Below are 22,197 nucleotides of genomic sequence, written 5' to 3'. Positions count from 1 at the left end.
ATACTGTACGTCCGACGTGTTCTTGGAGAAAGGATAACATATTAACCCCCACTTGATTCTGTCTCCAGTACAAAGTAGCTCCGTGCCACTTGATGTTTAAAACAAAACAATTAACAGCCAACAAGAAAACTGATGTTATTACATGATCATTTTTGATAGTAGGATATTTCCGACGGGTCTTTCCTGAAGGCAGCATTCGTTCTTCGTTCTTTCAGTTTCGTCAAGTGCACAGACATAACCAGAAAAATACAGGAAATTATATGTGAAATTAAAGTATCACCAGTTAGTCAAGGCATTTTCGTCAATATAGTGTTCTATTTTGAAAGTTATATCCCGGAAGTTCTTTGTTTCATTGTGTCTAACTTGACGCGGCTCACTCCTCTCCTCTCCTCCAGCAGCAGCAGCAGCATCCCGGGCTTCTCGCAGAGGACAGCGGGTGTTTAGGACACAGGGGCCGCGGAGGGAGGGGTCCTGGTGTCGGCAGGGATCCCGACCACTGACAGGCTCCTGGGCCGACGCTGGATGGAGTCGGGCTGCGTGCACACAGCAATGGCTATGGGTCTGACATCGAAAAAGGCGTCTACTCGGAGCGTCGGCGTGGAGCGAAAAAACCTCATCACGGTCTGCAGGTATATCACGACACCGACGACGACATTCGGATTATTTTCAAATCCCTGCATGCTTCTGCTGCCCACAGTTTCCACAGACTGGCCAATGGCCATTATGCAAGCTTGATGCTCAGCAGCAGTGCATCGCTGCACAGTATGATTTAGGTGAAATAATGACAATTGGGTAAAAAAAAATAGATATGCAAAAAATAATGTTTTCATTTTTCTGTAGGCCAGAGTGATATGAAGAGGCAGGCATGGCCGTAGCTAGCTATGAGGACGGGGAGGTCCGGACCTCCCCTAATATTTCAGAGAAAAAAATAAAACAATCTGCATGGAAAAGCATGAAAAACACGGGATCTCTTTTATTTTGAAACGAAAGGCAGGTCAGGCAGGAAGTCATCTGACGCCGCGTCCGCGGTAACTTGATTCTGAGAGAGCAGCAGCATGGTGGTGAGTGATGACTCTCTGTCTGCCTGGCGAGATAATTGAAGGTGAGCGAGCTGCGAGACAGTGAGCGAGTGAACGACAGACAGTGAGTGACACTGACAGATTTTTTAGCAACAACCAAGAAAGTAAGTGTCTAGTCTGTCTCTTAAGTAATGTTACCTGTGTGACACGTTGGGATGCTACTGGCTAATCATGCATGATGCCAATTGCCAAGCTCCCGAAGTCAGGTATGCAGGTGGCTATATGCATGGTTTCAGTTTCATGAAAGGACAAAAAACCAGCACTCAAAATAAATCCTTTTGGGTTGTTTTAATACCTTCAAGCAGCAACAGCAGTGACAATGAACGTTTCGGCGTAAGCCTTCCTCAGCAATAAGACCCAATAAGTAACAAAAAGAGGTGGTGTAAAGTTAAAAACAACATAATATATTTTATTTTATTTTTCAATCGTTCCTATCAGGAATAAATAAATGTCCCTCTGTATGTTTTTTTTATTATCGATGATGACTTTGTGTGTTGTGTACGGCTTGGGTTGTGTACCTGTGTTTGTAGGTGTCATTTTGATATGAATTTGGCTAAAACAGTTTGTGTTTGTTAGTTACAATTATGTTGACAGGAGAGCTGAGCAGGTGGTGACATGAAAGAGAATATACTGAATAATGACATCACAACAGTATAATCCTAATGTTGATTTAAAATGATATATTACTCTAAATATGGCTAAAAAAGGGGGAAAAAAACCCTCAAATTTTTTTCGGCGGCGCCCTGACGGGCGCCACCGAATCCGCCTCCCCTTGCTGGACCTCCCCTATTTCGGAACCCTGGCTACGGCCCTGGAGGCAGGTGCGTTTTCACCTTCAGGTAGCCTACCCCGCATCATCCGCCCGTGCACTTTGAGATAGATCCGTAAATAGTGATACAGTATCATTCATTCCTATATGGACTTTTACTAAAAGTCCATATAGGAATGCATGATACTGTGATGCACTTGACTAAATGATGCACTAGTGCATCTGTGATACAAAATAGTGTGTTATCAAGATGAGTTTATTATCTCATGCACCATAATATCCATATAGGCCTATTCCTCCAAAAGTGTACAGTTTGTGTAGTATCCTTCTCAAATGTAGGCCATTAGTCGCTCTTTTCTATAGCCTCATGATGACCTTAAAGGATAAGTTCACCCAAAAATGAAATTCAGTCATTATCAACTCACCTGCCTGTGGAAGGTTGGGTGAAGTTTTTTAAGTCCACAAAATAAAACAGATTTACAGCAGCATTCCCCTAGTAAACAATTTAAGCGAATGGGGCGTTCGGGTAGTGTAGCGGTAGATTCCCTGCCTACCTGCCTGCGTCCCCGTGTTACCTCCGGCCAGGCGTCCGTACAGGCACGATTGGCTGTGCCTGCGGGTGGGAAGCTGGTTTGAGGGTATGTGTCCTGGTCGCTGCACTAGCGCCTCCTCTGTTTGTTCGGGGGGGCCTGATCGGGGCGGACGGGAACTGGTGGGAATAGCGTGATCCTCCCAGTGCTATGTCCTGCCAGTGAAGCTCCCTGCTGTCAGGTGAAAAGAAGCGGCTGGCAACCGGGAGAGCAGGGGGAAATTGGCCATGTACAATTGGGGAGAAAATGGGGGGGGATCAGGGGAAAAAGTGAATGGTGATCGACTTTCAAAAGTAAACAAAACCCTGGGAAAAAAATCACATTAAATGCCTCCATACTGCTCATCTGATGTAATCCAACTCTCCAGAACCCCAGAGATGCCAAGTAAACTTGAAAATATGTCATTTCACCCAGTTTTTAGCTGAAATCTTCACTGTAGTGTAGCAATGAACTTAAATGCGATAGTTCTGATTTTTGGAAGCCTAGCCCTATTTGATGATTTTTTGATTTATTGCCTGGGTCCACACCTTCAAATCCGCCCACTCCACCACGGAGTTGAGTTTGCCTGCTTCTGGTCTGGCATCGTCATATGAAAAAGCCATTTCTCTGGTTTTATCAGTGATTCGCCAATCAGCGCCGAGGAGGACTAACGAATGTCCAATCAGCATCGATAAACAGCCCAACAGGCGGGCTTAAGCTGTTGTCAAGCAGTTGTCAAGTGTGCCGAGGGGTAACGTTAATAACAACAATGGCTGGCGCCGCCTGCTGTCAAGGCTGTTTTAAATTGATTAAAAGTAGCAATTACTTTGAAATCCGAATGGCACACTGCTTGGAAAGCATTTATTCATAGGGGAGAAGTTTTTTTTTTACGTTCTCCCGACTGGAATAACTACAATACCACCATACTAGTAATATTCCTATAGGGCCTATAGGAATATTACTGGAATAGTATAGGGGCTTAACTTAGTCAGTCTATATGACCTTATCCTTGCTATATCCAAGAATCTTCCTGTAGGGGCCCATAGAAAAATGACAGCTTTGATTTTATTATATTATTTTTTATAGCGTCCTTGTGAAAAAATATGATTTGCTATGAGTCTTGAATTGCAAATGAGGCAGAGTTCTAATGCTGTTCCAGAAATTAACAGGGATGTCACTGTTGTCTCAGACTCATGTGGGTTCAGGCGTTTGTGGCCGGTGAATGTTTGATGTGTAGGTTGATGCTGGCATGTATCTGTGTCCAGTGTGCCAACGCTATAGGAGAAGTCAGGCTGTTTATTGTCCATCTGTTGCCCGAGGGAGATAATGTCCAACAGCTGATGAGCAGCAGTGACGTCATGCCTCCAGACCTCTCTCTCTCTAAATGATTTGACACTTTACACGAGCCCAGACAGCCTGCATCTTCGCATCTGTTAATAATCAAATCTAAGTATGAACCATGTTGTTGGGCAGTGGTTCCCAAACTGGTGTACGCGTACCCCTAGGGGTACATGAAGGTACTACAGGGGGTACTTGAGAGAAAGGGGAAAATGGAAAAATGTAAGAATAAATCATGAAAAGAAATTAAACATAACAAAATAAATCTGCTCAGGAGGCACTAATTACAACTCAATTTCTTATTTTGTAATGTTATATGCTTCAAAAGGTGGGTTATCATTCATTGCATCATATACTATAGTTTTCTCTTGCGATTTTCTAAGCATAAGGTTGGAGTCAGCTACAGGGGGTACTTCGATTCAGAAATCAGGGAAATGGGGTACTGAAGCCAAACAAGTTTGAGAACCACTGTCGTAGGGGATAATCGCGATATGACGATAATTGTGATATTGAAAGAAAAAAAGATAAACAATATTGTGTTAATAATACGCTATGATAATACAGGGTTTTCTCAAGAGGGTGGCTGGCATCTCCCTTAGGGATGAGGTGAGAATCAGTCATCTGTGAGGGACTCGGTGTAGAGCCGCTGCTCCATCGCGTAGAAAGGAGCCAGTGGAGGTGGTTTGGGCATCTGGTAAGGATGCCACCTGGTCACCTCCCTAGGGAGGTGTTCCAGGCACGACCAGCTGGGAGACCATGGGGCAGACAGAGGGCTAGGTGGAGAAATATCCACGCTGGTCTAGGAACGCCTCGGGATCCCCCAGTCAGAGCTGGCTAATGTGGCCAGGGAAAGGGACGGTTGGGCTCCCCTGCTGGAACTGCTACCTCCGCAACCCGACCCCAGATAAGCGGTTAGAGATGTTAGAGACCATGTAAATAATCCATTAATTTCATTATTATTGTTGTTATCACATTTTCTATAGATATCACGATAATATCGCTATCGTGAATTCTTTTGGCCGTGTAGTGAAAATCGTGTAGTGAAAATCTGATATTGTGACAGCCTTAGTTGTCGGGAGACTGATTAAACACACAAATACATAAAAAACACAATCTGCAGACTCTGTAATAGACACACAATCAAGCACATTTATTGTTTATTTCAGTACCTTACTCCCCCCCAACAAGGTTCTGTCTGCCTTTTAGAGACACGTAGAACAAAACACACAACATCCCACACAGAGCATCATGCCTCCAAAGAAAGTTCTCCTAATTAAGACACAGAGAAAAGATTAGTGAGGGAAAAAGAAAACACTTTCAGTTTTTTGCCCAAAACACCCCTCCCCACCAATGACTCACCGCTGCTGCTAAGGCCATCTTTTAATCCAAACACTCAAAAGACGAAACACACAAGACGAGACAGAGACCAACGTAAATATCAGTAAACGCTTACAACACCATTTCTTTCCATTTCCTAATCAGTGACACGAGGTTGATTAGGTTCATTTGGAGGGCAACTTCTCCAGGCTTTTGGATAAACAAGAGTGGAAACATCTGTATCGCTGTCTCTTCTCTCCTTCTTCTTCTCCTTCATGTCCAACCATATTCCACTCACAGTGGATTCAAGTAGTTTCAAGGTTGTGTGTGTGTGTTTGTGAGATCTTACAGTATTTAATACAGAGAGAGAGATCCTGAATCTGCTGGCTTGTGGTGTTCATGCAGGACACAGAGACACAGCTACTTCCACCTCTTTAACCCACCTGGCTGGCTGAACCGGGATTAGTTGCTGGGTTAGTACACCAGCGCAAGCCTCTGTTTATTTGTATTTTTTATATGTCTATAGATATATATACTGTATATAAAGTCTGGCCACTTTTCCCCTCACTCACTATCACATCGTACAAGTTTAACATACAATCAACACACACAGATTAACATTTGTGAATTCCCAACAGTTTGTTTGATGAAGTTCTATCACTTTGTGGGACTTCAAAAAAGGGGGGTTGACTTGGTAGGTTTTTCTATCAGGAGACGCAGTTTATCGTTGGGGTTTCGTAACAAAGACAAACTGGCGTCACAGTCCCATTAAAAAGTTCTGTTTAGTTGATCTGGTTTCTCCTGTCAGAGGGGCAGGAGCTTACCCAACTTCCAACGAGTGTTTCAGTGCCTCCTCCACTATGTCATGCTTAACAGAATGAGCCTATGTTGGTGAGACGTACATGTACAGCAATAGACATTTGTGTATAATAAAGGAAAAACCTGCTCAAGCGTTTGCACCACCGCAGGGAACATTTTCTATGAGGCCCGGTGTCAAGGGTTTCGACTTATTGCATTAAAATACAGACAGGTTCATTGTGTTTATGATCAAACAAACTGAAACCAAGACTTCAGAATAGAAAAAGAATAACAGTAAAACATATGGCTGCTGTCGGGTGAAAACCCTGCATCTCCAAATGTCAACGCTTCAGGAATGACGAGAAGCAGCCTTGTTTTTAGCTTGAAGTTGACCAGCATTGCATTTTAGAGTTGAACCAGAGACCTTTAATAGACAGAGACACCCCACTCCTGGCTCCGCCAATAATAAAAAAAATTACTCTTCCGGGCTCCTAAATGGGCGTGGTCATCAGTTGTGATTGGCTGTCTGTCAATAGTATGGAACTTCATTGGCTGACCAGTCTCCTAAGTGGGCGTGGCAGTGGCGAAACCTCTGTGGCACAGATACAGGAAGTGACTGGAAGTTGGGGTGTCTATATTAAATGTCTCTGGTTGAACTAATCAATTTTAAAAGGGCTTCATCGGCCCAATGGTGGTGGAACCTATAAAGGGGCCTATAGTCCTGAAGGGAAAACACAAAAATCACCAAAAGTGGAGTTGCAAGGTTTCCACCCGACAGCGACAAATCTGTCTGGCTGCGAATAGACTTGGTGATATTTATCATGTCCACAGCGATGGCAGTTTAATGATGATCTCCCACCTCTGTGCTGTTGCTACTGGTAACAGGTTTGATCCTAACACGGCAGGGCAGAGGCGTGTCGCTGCAATATGTGGGAATTCAACACGCAACTCTCAATTAATGTTCCTCTGCCGCGTGGAACTCTGCAAACCCTGGGAGATCACAGATCAGATCAGTCACAATAGGATGTGTTTACAGGCCACATGCTGTTCTGTAACGTTTACGGTCTTGCTGCGTTATTAACAGCACTCATGCCGAGGTCCGCGACTGGATGGAGTGTGTTGGTGTGGACACACGGCGAACCTGATGAGTGAGACTTCACAGGTCTGATAGAAGGTTTGATCCCTTCTGTTGCCTCCTGCGAACAAAAGGAAGAGGATGAGAAAGAAGGGAACGCTTGATGTGTTGCATCTTACAGCTGAGGTTTCAGGTGTTTCAGGGGCGTGGCTAGGTCAGTGGGCGTGGCTCTAGAGTAGAGAATCTCTATTGTGACAACTAGTAACAACAGGTGTTTCCTGGGCCGTGGCTCTAGAGTAGATAATAATGTGACAATAGTAACCACAGCTCCATATTCACATTGCTTATGTGTTTGTTTTTATTCTGAACAATAGTAAAGGGTGACAGTGGCTTCACTCAGTGCCACTTTACACCTTTCTCAGGATCTTCCCCCCTTTGCCTTCCAGCAGAGGCAAAATAGGAGTTTGAAATTTGAATTGAACTCTTTGAACGATAACGTAGTTTTTGCTGCTTAATTTTCGTGCGTTTCCCTTCATTTCTGACGCCACTGTGGAACTTTAAACCACTAAGATCAAGTACGTGAGTGAGATTACAGCAAAGTTTTGACACAAATGTTTGAGTCTCTTGTCGGCTGGGTGTCGCCTATTCTCCCACCACATCCCGGTATTTCACTTTGGCATGCTGCTGTTCTCCATATCAACCCCCCTGTCAGGTTCACACTTCTGATTTACACTCTCAGTTCTTCCCAGCCCGTCGCCCTTTTCATCCTTCTTGCACGCTGATCCCTTTATACCTCCGCTGACCATGAAACACTTTGCCCGGACGCTCGCTCACAGGGGGTGGGTGCGGGGATGAGGGGCACACCCTACAGTACTTATATCGTCTTTCAGTCTATTTGGACAAAGCCCAGAAATCATCATTATTTCTTGCAAGATCAGGTTTTCATCAGAGCACTAGGCATGCATTTTCCCTGGCTGTTTGTGCTGATCCAGTACAGGACGGGACCTCTCCTCCCCCACAGTCCGAGATGTTAAAAGACACCGTCGGCCGGTGTTTCACACTGCTGTGACCAGTGAGGAGTCCGCCTGTGTCAGCCCATCCTGCTGGTTATGCCAAGACTAGAGGGAAAGAGAAAGATAGATAGAGAGAAAGGAGTCAGGGAAAGGTTTACGAGGGAATGGGGGGAGTCACAAAAGTGAGAGGGAGTTAGTTTGAAGCTTTGTGTATTTGGGTTAATGGCGTCATCATTAGTGAGAAATGGGGTATTGGTTATCCTAGGTGGCGCTGTGGATCAAACAGTGGTGTAAGTAGTACAGTAGAGGAGTGAGAGAGGAGAACAAGGGGGCATTTGAAGAGAGCTGAGAGTGGGCCTGGCGGGGATCCAGGCCGAGTGAGAGGGGGCGGGGCCTGGCGGGGGTCCAGGTCGAGTGAGAGGGGGCAACAAAAGAAGCTTGTCAGAGGGGCATGCGGTTGTTTTTCAGTGTCAAATCGTACCAAGAGCATGTTGCTATTCCACTCCGTCCATTTGCATTTGAGGCATGCCAACTAGGGATGGGCATTTCTAGCAAAAACACTATTCGAAATTCGCTGGCCAAATTCGAATTTAATTCGAATTTCGAAAATAAATAAATAAATGTATTTTTTTTTTTTTTTTTTTTTTTTGTGAGTGAAATGTTGCATTGTCTCCCCTGATTCTAAGTCTACGGCTTTATTAATTAATATAAAAAGCTTCTGCTGTGGATTTTTAGCTCAAACAAGCATTGCACCACTGAAGTAAAGAACATGTTACATGACATTGACATTTTCGAAAATAAAAAACAGTTTTGACAATCATGAGTGGTTCATTAAATATTTAGTAGGCTCAGGTCTGAGTGCCAAAGGGGTGCCAAAGTCACCCCCTCTCCCTCTTCATGGGATTTCATCTGCCATTAATTTTTCCATAAACCTTGCTTAAAATGCTTATAAAAATTGTTTTACTTGCTCAAGCGATTTGACTATACTTAGAATCAGGGGAGACAATGCAACATTTCACTAAAAAAAAATTTTTTTTTTTTTTTTTTTTTTTTTTTTCGAATTTCGAATTTCAATAATAAAAGTCGACCTTGATAATAACAACGATTATTCGAAAATTCGAAATTCGATGCCCATCCCTAATGCCAACCATTCCCGCACTTTCACTCCCCTTCAGATCGCAGGACCTCAGTTCATCTCTAATGGTGCCGCATTGACATTCCATTTGAGATAACGTTGCCTTTATATCGGCCTCAGAAATGCTTCTCTGACCACGTTAGATTTGCCTCTGTTATGATCTGAAAGGCTTTCTCAAACTCAACCCCTATACGCATCAACAAACTGGTAGCTTAGCCACAAGGTTCCCAACCTGGGGTCTGGGGATCCCCAGGCGCCCTTGAGGGGTTTCCAGAGGGTCAGCCCCATGCATAGTGAGGAATTGTTTGATTTCATCATCATTTGACTAGCTAGAAGTCTGTGAAACAATAATAAGGATGACACTCTACACAGTTTGGTAATCCTGTACAGTATAAAGTCATGTTTAACAAAGCATCTTCTCAGATAGGGTTCCTGAGGACCAAATGTTATCAAATGATCTAAAGCAGATCTAATTTTGGGGTCCTTGGTGTGAAAAATATTGGGAACCTCTGCTTTAGAATAAGTGCTTACTAGCAAAATGACATTGACTGTCAAGTGGATGTATGGCAGCACAGAGGTTGTGGGTCACAGTGCATACTGGCAGCTCTCTAGTTAACATACTGGAAGTGCTGAAACCTCAACCCAACAGGACTGACTTACTTGGTCTTCACAGAATACTTTATTGGAGAGAATTCAAATGCTACTGACCTGTTTCCTTGATAAATCCTGCACACAAAAAACAAACAAACAAAAAAAAAAGGTTCCAAAAGAAAATGTAATCCGGTTTCCCCTGTCAATTTAGATAGACCCTCTGCAGGTGTTGTAGTGCCGTCCGTATGTTCCCTGTGATGGTGCTGCTCTGTTTTGTCTTTTTGTGTTTTGGAGATAACCGCCGGTCCCCCCACCCGGCGACCACGTCCCCTCTCATCTAGAGGGTCTTGTTTTTGCGTTTCGGGAAGAAGGCCTTCCGAAACGAGGTGGTGGTTGTGCCTCTGCTGAAGGAGGCGCCGCCCAGGGAGATCTTGGTCTTGCCGCTGGTGACGGTGGAGGAGCCCATCAGAGATGTGGTGCTCTTGCCCCTGGTGATGGAGCCTGCACCCATGGTGTATTTGCTCATCCCCCTCTTGATTTGGGTGTTGCCCAGGTTGAGGGCCGTCTTCCCCTCGGTGATGCTGGTGTTGCCCATTGAGGAGAAGGTCGTCTTCCTGGCCCAGATGCGACGGCGGATTTCGGGGCTCACTCGACACAAAGCATCGCACACTCATGCAGCACACCCTGCTCTGCAAGCCCTTGGGGGTGATAGTAACTGTATGCTACAATCCAGAGCAGACCAGAATGCTAAGCGTGGATAACGCTACCCCCGTGTCACATAATGCCTTCGTTGAGCTGGTAGACGTGGGCTCTGGAAGGCCACATACCACCCATGTGTCCCTGTGAATGGACAGAGGCAGCCGTAGGTGGCCACAGCCTATCTGGGGCGACTGGGACAGTGGAACGATTGTCCCATCGCCACGACGACACCGGGCGGCTGAAGGCGACATTGTTGCAAAAGGGGACAATCTGTGGTGACATCACTTTCTTCTGAGCCATTGTTCCCTATAACCTCTTGATTTAAGGCATTGCCTCTGTGTAAAGCTTTATATACCATATGTGACATGAGATGCAGGGTGTCAGACTTGACATAGGAATGCTTCATATTTTGCACAGTTGAAGCTTTAATCTCACCCCTCTCTGTCTCACCCTCTATGTTTGAGTTTTTTGCCTTCCATTTGAAATATGGGTGTGGCTCCTTGAGTTGCAGTTTATTATTCCATTTGTGGAATTGTGTGCACCGTGCCAATGTCATTACAGCATATGAGTCTTTATTTTCTTCCATCATTTGGGTTTTATAGGATTACATTATAAAAGTCAGATGTATACAAAACAAAAATAATCAAGCCAAGCAGTGTTTAAGCACCGTTACTTTTATAAGCACTGTTACATCAGTCAACCTTTACAGTTGTCTAGTTCAAAGCTATTTCTGCTATTGAACATATGGTAGCATAGTTACTGAGATGCATGCAGAGTTCCAAATATAGACCAGTATTATCAGGATGCACAATAGAATAGATGCATTTATCCCAACAATGTAGACATTTTGATTTCTATACATGCACAATTATACAGGACGAGGTTCTGAAGAGAACAGTGCTGACGACACACACACACACTCTCCACATACATCACACACAGCTGTTTGACACGTCCCCTCCCTGCCAACACACCACAAACCATCATCTCATCACTGTCACATGTGACAGTGATGTGGCTCAGGAAATTCTCTCTCTTTCGATTGCAAAACCATTAGACTTGCACACATGGATCACAAACGTAGCGATTGGTTTTATATTGACTTATATTGCTACTGACCTGCTACAACTGACCAGTTAGAGATATCCCCGGGTTTTGAGTGTGTGTACAGTATTCACATGTGAAAATCCCAGTAGAGGTTGCTGTGAGTCTTTTTGCCCCTAGTGAGGGTGGTTTTGACCGCGGACACAGACTTGGTCCCATGGGTGCAGGTCAGAGTGGTCAGAGAGCTGGTGGTCTCGCCTCGTGTGACAGTTGTTTTGCCCACCGCTACGGTGGTGTTGCCCAGGCTTACGGTGGTTCTGCTCCAGGAGATGGAGAACTTTCCCCAGGAGATAGCGTACTTAGTCTTCAGGATCGAAACCCTGCCTTTAGTGAAGGAGGTCTTTCTCGACAAGAATGCGGTTTTCCACTCATCGTCAGAGTCTCTTTTTGACTGCTTTGCTGCTTTGGGAGTCTTTGCCCTGGCTTCTGGAGTCCTGTCCATCTAGGTGGTCCTGCGCTTAGGCATCAACGCTTTGCGGAAGGAGGTGGTGGTGCTTCCTCGGGTGAAGCTGGCTCGTCCCAGAGCTACAGTCGTCTTTTGCCTCTGGATGGTGGAGTCTCCCATGGAGGTGGTGGTCACTCCCCTGAAGATGGAGGAGTTGCCCAAGGAGACGGTAGTCTTTCCCCTGGCTATAGAGGTCTTGCCCACTGCCAGGGCAGTCTTGCCCTCGGTGATGCTAGTGTTGCCCATGGAAGCGGAGGCAGTCAGCCTTAGTGTGTGCCTGGACGCCGGCTCCTAACATGCACACCGCATAGCCGCCCGCGCGTAGTGCAGCAGGGTGCGAGGTCAAAAGCCAAACTAAAGCTGTGGCAGCGACTGCCCTAAATAGATCAGACCACACTGTACGGAGGAGGGGGAGCGAGTGATTTGATCATTCTTTGATGCCGGCCGGTCCTTTAGAGAGACGAGACCCAAAGGGACCTGGAAGCCCGGCGTGGACAAAGGCTACAAAGACAGGGGGTTAATTGTACTGTTGTCATGACAACGCGGCCAGAGGACTGAAGGGGTACATTGTGTAATACACAAGACAATTGGGGTGACCTCAGTGTGCTAAGATGGCGTGGTTCCCCCCCATCCAAAAAAACCCTCCTTCCTGCTATTGTCGCTAGGTTCAAATACAGTAGGACATTTGTCCGCATTGTTACAGTACACGTTCACATTGCTTGCACGGCTCGCAACCAACCGAAAGTTCACATTCTTCACATTCATGCCATACAAATACTACAAAATGTTTGCAAATCCTGTGTACCTTGTGTAGCTCATCTGTGTCTCTTTGCGCTTCTCTTCCAGATTCTCTGTAAAGACTCTCCTAGAAAAGTACACAGCAGAGCCGATAGATGACTCGTCCGAGGAGTTTGTTAACTTCGCTGCCATTTTAGAACACATCCTCAGTCACCGCTTCAAAGGTAACACAGCAGGTAACCTGTATCGTAGGAATAGATGGACAAGTACAGTGAGCGATTGACTGGATTCATTAGCTAATCTTAAAAACAAGTACATGAATAGGATACAGCCAGAAACATTTCTTCACACATGGGCTAAACTAAAAAAAAATCTCAATCCTCAATCCATAATCCATAATCCTCCACAATAAAGGGCAAGGGCTTATTTCCATTGTGCTCCTCAAGTACAAATGTCTTTGAACACATACAGTATGTCAAAAATATGTCTTTGAGCATGTAAAATAAGATTTAATGTACCACTTAATCTAATAGTACTGTACAGAATACAGTATAGAACTTAAAAGACCCCTCCAGTCAGTTTTTCTACCCTTATAAACCGTTAGTGTTCTATGAAAACGTCCATAAGCGCGCACTGTTTAAATGCACGTCACCATATGTGCCAAAGATCTTTCATTGGACGTCCGGGTAGTGTAGCGGTAGATTCCCTGCCTACAACACGAGGGTCGCAGGTTCGCGCCCCCATGTTACTGGATTAAGGGTATGTGTCCTGGTTGCGGTCGGGGCACCTGTTCGGAACTGGTGGGAATAGCGTGATCCTCCCAGGAAGCATGGTGCTAGTCTACAGCTCTCCCCAGATCGGCAGAGGGGGTGGAGCAGCGACTGGGGCAGCATGGGGAATTGGCCAAGTATAATTGAGGAGAAAATGGGGGGGAATCAGAAAAAAAAACTTTAATTGATAAGAACCGAAGTTTAATAGCTTGTTTCACTACTGCAGCATAATGACTGTAGTGCTGTTTGTAAAAGAAAAAGAGAAGCTGAACAGCTTTGTGTCTTGTCTTGATTAAACTCTTTGTCTGCCCCCACACTGGAAATACCGGAAACAGTTATGCCAGTTATGTAGTCTTCCCGCATCTCCGAAAAACGTTAGCTTAGAAGCCACAATATTGCTATAATATCAACAATCGGCCAACAGATATCAAAGCTGGTGGGCTTTATGGAAAGAGTGTGACTCAAACCGGTTAACAGTTATTATCGGCAGCATTTTGAGCCTGGCGAACACTTAGTCAAATGTAACTTACAGCTAACAGCTAGCTAATGCCAGAGGATGACGCTAGTAGCTATTTACTGTACTATATACTGTATTTTCTGTCTATCATACATCAGTCGTCAGACCATTTTTATGTCTGACGTCATGACCTGTTTTTACCAGCAGCTTATTTTTTGGACTTTGAGCACAAAATAAGATTATTTGTCAATAAATACAGTGGTGAACAGTGTGGCTAATCAACAGACCAGGTCATGACTCACCAACCATGAAATATCGTAAAAATGACAAAATATACTGGAGGGGGGGCTTTAACCTCGGGAATGGAATAATTTTATTAATAAGAAATTAAGAGCATAAGTGATCCTTATGAATACAGCTGTACACCTTGTTGGTGTGTAACTGTGTGGGCTTCTGATATGACTCATTCGCTGTGTTTTAACACTGGCCCAGGTTCAGGAAGCTGGTTCAGCTCAGATGGACAGCGCAGTTTCTGGGAGTATATCCGGCTGGCGTGCAACAAAGTGCAGAACAACTGCATCGCCAGCATAGAGAACATCGAAAACATCAGCACATCGCGAGCCAAGGCAAGGATATTTGTGCGTGCGAGTGTTTGTTTGTGTGTGTGTGTGTGTGTGTGTGTGTGTGTGAAAGAGAGAGAGAGAGAGAGAGGGACAGATAGAAATCCCTCTGTGCTCACCGACCTCTCATGTCTGCAGGGCCGGGCCTGGATTCGAGTGGCTCTAATGGAGAAGCGTCTGTCAGAGTATGTGGCCACCGCCCTGAGGGACACCAGAACAACCAGGTGAGACAGAACAGTTCAATGAGTTAAAGTGAATTCCTTGTTGTTTATTTTGTATCTTTGTCATTAAAGACCCCCCTAAAGTCATGTTCCAAGATGTACATAAACTACTCTACTTTGAATAATAATTTGTGTCTGATGGTTTTCCCCACAAAAAAGTTAAATGATCTTGTTAAAATCCTTAAGATGACTTCCCCTCCTTCTCCCTCATTTAAAAATCCAAAGCAACCAATCAGGGTGATCTAGAACCTAATTAGCCAATCACAGCATACAACACAGGCTTTCAACACATTCTCATTCCCAACTCGTGACAAGAAGGGTTCCTGACCGATCTGCAGTATATGGCCAGTTGCGAGTGAGAATGTGTTGGGGCTTTAACTGCTGCATACTGGACAGTGATTGGCTCCAGGATTCGTGATGTCACAAATCATGCTTGTTGAAAACCGCATTTTCAGTGAGCTCATAGAAACTTCCACTTGCAGTAGACGATTGTGAAAACAGCCTTCTAGTGTCAAACTGCACAGACATCATTCTGCACAGTGAAGCGCAGACATCCAACTGAAGGAACAAGAAGAAAAACTGATGTTTGACTTTAGGGCGTCTTTAAGCGCTCATTGCTTTGCTGTTTCTGCACTGCACTTTCCATAGATCACCTGTCAATCAAACAATGTCCAGTACCTTGACTTCCCCTTGGAGTTTACAGTATAGTGATGGAGTTTGAGTTTCTCTTTTCTTTGTCTCTTCAGCCATGGTGGCTATCACTGCTCATGCTGACCACTGACAATGTATCTAATAGCATAGATTGATGGTGTTAGTCAATCTGAAAGTTCACACTGAGTAATCACACCTCTACACACAGGCGGTTTTACGATGATGGAGCCATTATGCTGAGAGAGGAGGCCACTGTCCTGACCGGCATGCTGATCGGACTCAGCACCATTGACTTCAGGTGAAGACCAGTTTCTTACTTGACAGCATCAGACCCAAATTTTGCAAATTTACTACTGTTGATACCAAGGCCCAATAAATATAATACCGGTAGTACTGTTTTTATCCAGGTGCAAAAATAAACCATATACAAGGGCATATACGCCACAGAGAGACATATTTCAAAATACAATAGATTAGGACTAATATCTCCAGGCACGCTTTTTCTAAATGAATGCATGTACTGTAGCATCATTAGCTCTATCCAAAACAAGCATTTTCATAAACAGCAGAAAGATCTCTCTTGATCTCTCTCTCTCTCTCCAGCTTTTGCTTGAAGGGGGAGGTTCTAGATGGGAAATCCCCAGCTGTGATTGACTACACCCCGTACCTGAAGTTCACTCAGAGGTGAGACCCATTGAGGACCCCCTTAACCATTAGCAGTGTGTGTGTGTGTGTGTGTGTGTGTGTGTGTGTGTGTGTGTGTGTGTGTGTGTGTGTGTGTGTGTGTGTGTGATTGTGTGTGTGTGTGTGTGTGTGTGTGTGTGTGTGTGTGTGTGTGTGTGTGTGTGTGTTTGTGTGTGTGTATTGTTGTCGTTGTTGTGACTCTCTTGCGTCTTCCGGTGCGTAGCTATGACTACCTGAGTGATGAGGAGGACCGCCGCAGCGTGGACAGCAGCAACAGTGAAGAGAGCGTCCCTGAGCATCCCTACATCCCCCTGGTCACCGACGAGGAAAGCTGGAGCAACAAGTGCCGCAAGATGGAGCAGAGGTTTAAGATCGTCTATGCCCAGAAGGTGATTTCACAGCCTCTAAACCCAACACTTCTTTTGGCTAAGATCCATCAGAGTGTAATTGCTATTTTGAATGATTGTTCCTCACTGTGTGCTCCTATGTGTAAATATCCCAACTCCATGCGTACATGCTGTGCAGGGTTACCTGGAGGAGCTGGTGCGGCTGCGGGAGTCCCAGCTGAAGAACGTGGAGGCAGAGAACAAGCGTCTGAGATCCAGGCTGGACGAGCTGACGGTCCAGAGCCAGCAAGAGAAGAAGGACCTTGAGGCCGTCGTGCTGGAGCTGCAGGCACAACTGTGAGATTGCAAGCATGCAAACATACACACGCACTCACACACACTCACTCTGTTCATTACATTCATTAATTTGCTCTTCCACTTATAAGCACACACCAGCAATATACGTGCATGTTCAACAGAGGTGGAAAGTGTACCAACGTTTCGTAGACGTAAAATTACAAGTCTAAGGGGCGGACATCGTGCTAAAAAATGAGACACCTGGTGCTACAAAAGCACACACATGTCACCTATAGAACCTGCATGCTTAAAAAATGTATATGCAATATACCGTACTATGTATTTAGGTTTAAAAAAGTGCAATTACACAAAAAATAGTACAGTAATAAAAATAGTGATTGTCATTTGTTACCTCCACCCTTGATGTTCACGCACATATTCACACCTAAATGAAGAGTTATCACTTCTGAATTGATGTTTAGAATGAATCATTTCTACTTCTCTCTAGGTCCGCCCTCATCCCCTGTGACTCCTCCCACCTGGCGAAAGACCTCTCCATCCCCAAGGTCAACCAGTGGTCCACCATTAAAGACAGCCAAGGCGATGTCAAGCTGTTCCGCAGGTAAACCTACATGTGCATGATGTTTGCTTTTTATGCCTCCGCCGGCGATAGCCAAGCCGGAGGTATTATGGATCCGGGTTGTCCGTCCGTACGATGTTTGTTAACGCGATATCTGAGGAACGCCTGGACGGAATTTCATCAAATTTGCCTCAAACATCGACTTAGACTCAAGGATGATTTGATTAGATTTTGGTGGTCAAAGGTCAAAGTTCAAGGTCACTGTGACCTCTCGAACGCCATTTTCAAGCTTGTTAACGCGATATCTCAGGAATGCCTTGACGGAATTTAATCAAACTTGTCTCAAACATCGACTTGGACTCAAGGATGAACTGATTAGATTTTGGTGGTCAAAGGTCAAAGGTCAAGGTCACTGTGACCTCTCGAATGCCATTTTCAAGCTTGTTAACGCGATATCTCAGGAATGCCTTGACGGAATTTAATCAAACTTGTCTCAAACATCGACTTGGACTCAAGGATGAACTGATTACATTTTGGTGGTCAAAGGTCAAGGTCACTGTGACCTCTCAAACGCCATTTTCCAGCTTGTTAACGCGATACCTCATGAATACCTTGACGGAATTTCATCAAATTTGCCTCAAACATCTACTTAGACTCAAGGATGAACTGATTACATTTTGGTGGTCAAAAGTCAAAGGTCAAGGTCACTGTCACCTCTCGAACGCCATTTTCAAGCTTGTTAACGTGATATCTCAGGAATGCCTTGAGGGAATTTAATCAAACTTGTCTCAAACATCGACTTGGACTCAAGGATGAACTGATTAAATTTTTCTGGTCAAAGGTCAAAGGTCATGGTCACTGTGACCTCTCAAACGCCATTTTCCAGCTTGTTAACGCGATATCTCACAAATGCCTTGGCGGACTTTCATCAAATTTGCCTCAAACATCGCCTTAGACTCAAGGATGATCTGATTAGACTTTGGTGGTCAAAGGTCAAGGTGAGCTCTCGAACGCCATTTTCAAGCTTGTTAACGCGATATCTCAGGAATGCCTTGACGGAATTTAATCAAACTTGTCTCAAACACCGACTTGGACTCAAGGATGAACTGATTACATTTTGGTGGTCAAAGTTCAAGGTCACTGTGACCTCTCACACCCAATTTCCAAGCTCTGTAACGCAACATCACAGGAGCGCCTTGACGGAATCTCTTCCAATTTGCCTCAAATGGCGATTTGGACCCCAGAATGAACTAATGGCGGAGGCATAAGTCCGCCTTGCGGTCGTTCTAGTTATTTGTTTGTATTCATTGTTTTTGTGTGATGCAGGAACATAATGCATGCATGCCATGGTAAGATTGAATGAACTTTATCTGCATTCTGCACATTATAAATGGATATAACAAAGAAAATAGAACATAAATAAGAATAGAGCAAATGGAGCATATTCAAAGATCCCCTGACTGACAGCAACACTAGAATGTGTTCATCAGAATCAGCTTTATGGACCCATTTCACAGCAACCGTTTTGAGGTGGTAAAAGCAGGAAGTAAAGCAGCTGTAAACTAATACCATTAATTATGCTTCAATTCTGTTTAGGTGTTCCAGTGCCAGTGCCCTCATTAATGCTAATGATTACACCTGCATTACTTCCTGCTTTACCACCTCAAAAGGTTGCTGTGAAATTAGCCTATTGGCCAAGTATTTAGACTGTCATACAGGGAATTTGACTCCGGTATACGTTGCTCTCAATCTCTCAATGCACTTACACAGGAAAAAGAAAAGATATGCATAGAAGCTAAACGAACAAACAAGGACAGCGATCAAAAGTATATAAACCAAGTTAACTGCTATTTACATTGCATGTACAATAAGTGTGATGTAGAGTGACCGCTATATAAGAAGGAATAAAATAAAAAATAATTGTATAAGTATATGTAAACCACACTTGATTGTAAACAAGGCTATAAGTCAGAATTCTACTGTACAGTTGTTTGTCGATCTATATAAGCAAAGCTATGTGAAAGTAATTGCAGTTATTGAGTTATTGAGACAGCTTTGGGACAGTTATTACACAGTTATTGCACAGTTAAAACGTTTCATCTTAGAGTAGTGTGTGTGTGTGTGTGTGTGTGTGTGTGTGTGTGTGTGTGTGTGTGTGTGTGTGTGTGTGTGTGTTAAATAGAAATATATAAATGAAAAGTATGGAAATGTATGAATGTGTGCAAAATAGCAGTGAAACATACGGGGGAAAGGAAAAAAGAATGGGAAAATTTGAAGGGAAAATATATACCAAAAACGGCCAGACATACTGAAATAAGAAAAATATGAGAATATAAAGAAAACAAATGTGTGAATTTACAGTTTATATACAGGATGTGCAAAATGTGTATCATATTAACATGAACAAGTCTACAGAAGCTATACATAGATACAGAAAGAGATGCGTCTTGCAAAAGAATATTCCCCATATCAATATATTCAAATGACAAGGATTTTGATACATGTGTCATAATGTTATCAATCCATTAGGAGGAGTTTCCACAGTTTGGAGGAGCTTTCAGCTGAAGTCAGCCTGAATTCGGAGTCCCAGAGGACTGACGAGAGACAGAATGGAGACACTGCCTGGTCCTCAGCAGGTAGAGAGACTAATACAGCGCTGTTACATGATACCATGATATATTCACTGCAGCATGTCACATTATGCAGGCATCCATATTGCTGACACTGACCAGTCAGTATTTCACAGACTCAGACTCACAAACACAACACCACCATAAAAGTGAGGGTGGAACTACAAATCTGAATTATATTTACTCTTGTTACTGTGATTAAAGGATAAGTTCACCCAAAAATCTACTCAGCCCCATGCCGGTGGAAGTTCAGGTGACGCTTTTTAGTCCACAAAACATTTGTGGAATTTTCCAGGAAACAGAGTTACAGCATTCTCCGAAACAAATGAAGTAGTGCTTCCAAATGTAAAAACAACAAAACATCAAATGCCTCCATACTGCTCATCTGGTGTAATCACAATCAGAATCACTTTCATTGCATGCAATATGCAAGATTACAGATGAAGAATGTGTCTTAGTGTAAGTATGCAGCATAGCGGTCATATCAATATTCACAGATAAAAGGACAATAGGAAAATATCTAAAGACAAAATCACAACATTACAAGTGCAGTCCAATATACAATATATACACGAATAGGAGGAGTGTTAAGTCGGCATTAAGTTTACAGTCCAAGTTAAATAGGCATTAAATAGGAATATACAGTCCAAGCGGTGCGTGATGTAATTAACAAGAGTAATCTAATGGAGTAGAGAGTTCTGGTAGAAGTAGTAGCTATAATACTTTAATGTAACGAGTGTAGTCCAGCTACTGTTGCTGTGACGTTTGATTGGGGGGTGCGGGGGGAATCTCATGTCAGTGGGGGGGATTCAACTGTGTTCGGGGGTAGTGGGGGGGAGGTTGGTAGAGGGGGCTTTCGGGGCTTGTTGATGAGGCCGATGGCAGTTGGGAAGAAGCTGTTCTTGTGGCGAGAGGTTTTGGTCTTGACCTCAGTTTCTTGCCGAGGAGTATTTCAAATAGTTTGTGTCCGGGGTGAGAGGGGTCGGCCATGATTTTACGAGACCGCTTCAGTGTCCCTTTTCTCTGGCAGTCTCTCGTTAGCTGTTGCCCTGTCTTAGCTCTCTCTCTGTTAGCCTGTCACCGTTTTCCCCGGCTGTGTTAAATTGTCAATCAGCTGTCGGTCCTGTCTTCACATGCGCGACTGCATGTAGGCAAGCAATGACGTCACACCCCAGAGACTTGGGATTTGTAGTCTTTATCTCCCAGGCGGCACACCATGAGCCTAGCTGCTTATCATCTTTATTTACAAATTAGCTCCCCAAAGAAGAACAGAAAGGGGTGGGGGGGGTAAGGCAAAATGGATGCCAACTGGTGTTACCAACTGGTGAGTATAATGACAGAATTTTCATTTTTTGGGTGAACTTATCCTTCAGGTAGCTTTTTTAAATGTACTTTCACTTCTTTTAAGCATTTATTTTAATCAATACTTTAATATAATGTACTGTGTTTTAAGGCTTAAAACACAGTACAAATTATTAAAGTATTTAAGCAACCAAACTTTACTATGAGTACATTTTAAAATAGCTATATTTAGCTTTTTTTATATTTATATATCTTCCTTGCATCAGGAGTTTGACTTCTGCATGAGTAAAATGTCATATAGTAACAGTACTTGTACTTGAGTAGGATATATCAATGCTCTTTCCACTATTGCATAAAAGCCTTTCAGAGGCATCCAGGCATGCACGTGTACACGCTGGTACAAAGCCACGCTTCATGCCTGTCGGTGGCGTGTTGTTGTGTGTGGGCGCCTGAAGCTATGCCAGATCAGAAGCTTGCTTTAGGGGACAGAGCTTTATTGTGTTTTTCTTCTTCTCCGTTTTATTCCTCCCTCCAGGAAAAGACTGCACCCCCTCCATGCTGGGTCTGTGCGGCTCGCTGGCCTCTTTACCAAGCTCTAAGTCGCTGGCCAGCCTCAAGTCTAGCGAGTGTCTGGTCAACATCAGCACTGAGCCAAGTCCTGCGCTCTCTCCCAGCTAGGAGCTACACAACAACAACAACAACAACAGAAGCCCCAGCATGTCTGCCTGCTGATGCTGCGTTGACCATGACCGACCACCCAGCTGCAACGCCCCCCGCCCCCCACCGCCACCCCCATCAACAGCTCCATGAGGATTCAACGGGTAAGCCTTGTCGCCTGGATTTTTGTACGGATTATCGGACGGACGGACGTGAAGTTATGTTGAAGCTGATCCCGCTCTACTCTTCTTCACTCGCACTCCCCCTACCGTCAGTCCGTATTATCTGTGAATCCCTTCGTTCAACAACATCATGCAATGACTCTGGAACCT

General features: G+C 44.2%; 2 protein-coding genes across 2 annotated transcripts; one reads left to right on the top strand and one right to left on the bottom strand.

Moving 5' to 3' along the window:
• Positions 1-522: 522 nt before the first annotated feature.
• On the top strand, positions 523-21,886 carry LOC310788045 (RUN domain-containing protein 3A-like; the record flags this gene model as incomplete). The annotated part of the gene is made up of 11 exons (XM_083649529.1): positions 523-629; positions 12,779-12,894; positions 14,390-14,523; positions 14,656-14,741; positions 15,598-15,687; positions 15,993-16,073; positions 16,297-16,462; positions 16,599-16,756; positions 17,205-17,318; positions 19,806-19,912; positions 21,744-21,886. 11 exons carry the CDS (start codon positions 523-525, stop codon positions 21,884-21,886), a joined length of 1,302 nt encoding a protein of 433 aa, XP_083505655.1.
• zwi (zwilling) lies at positions 4,935-10,310 on the bottom strand. Its single transcript, XM_083649562.1, has 2 exons — positions 9,802-10,310; positions 4,935-7,066 (listed from the first exon to the last, which is right to left on the bottom strand). The coding sequence occupies exon 1, from the start codon at positions 10,277-10,279 to the stop codon at positions 10,022-10,024; it is 258 nt and encodes an 85-aa protein (XP_083505688.1). The 5' UTR covers positions 10,280-10,310; the 3' UTR covers positions 4,935-7,066; positions 9,802-10,021.
• Positions 21,887-22,197: the final 311 nt, after the last annotated feature.

Source organism: Poromitra crassiceps, assembly GCF_964638095.1.
Source record: "Poromitra crassiceps genome assembly, chromosome: 13".
NCBI classification, from domain to species: Eukaryota; Metazoa; Chordata; class Actinopteri; order Beryciformes; family Melamphaidae; genus Poromitra; species Poromitra crassiceps.
This window is presented reverse-complemented; position numbering and strand designations above follow the sequence as displayed.

What these genes read in the sequence shown, in the direction of transcription:
- zwi (XM_083649562.1), bottom strand. Translation starts at nt 10,279, where the DNA reads ATGGGCAACACCAGCATCACCGAGGGGAAGACGGCCCTCAACCTGGGC.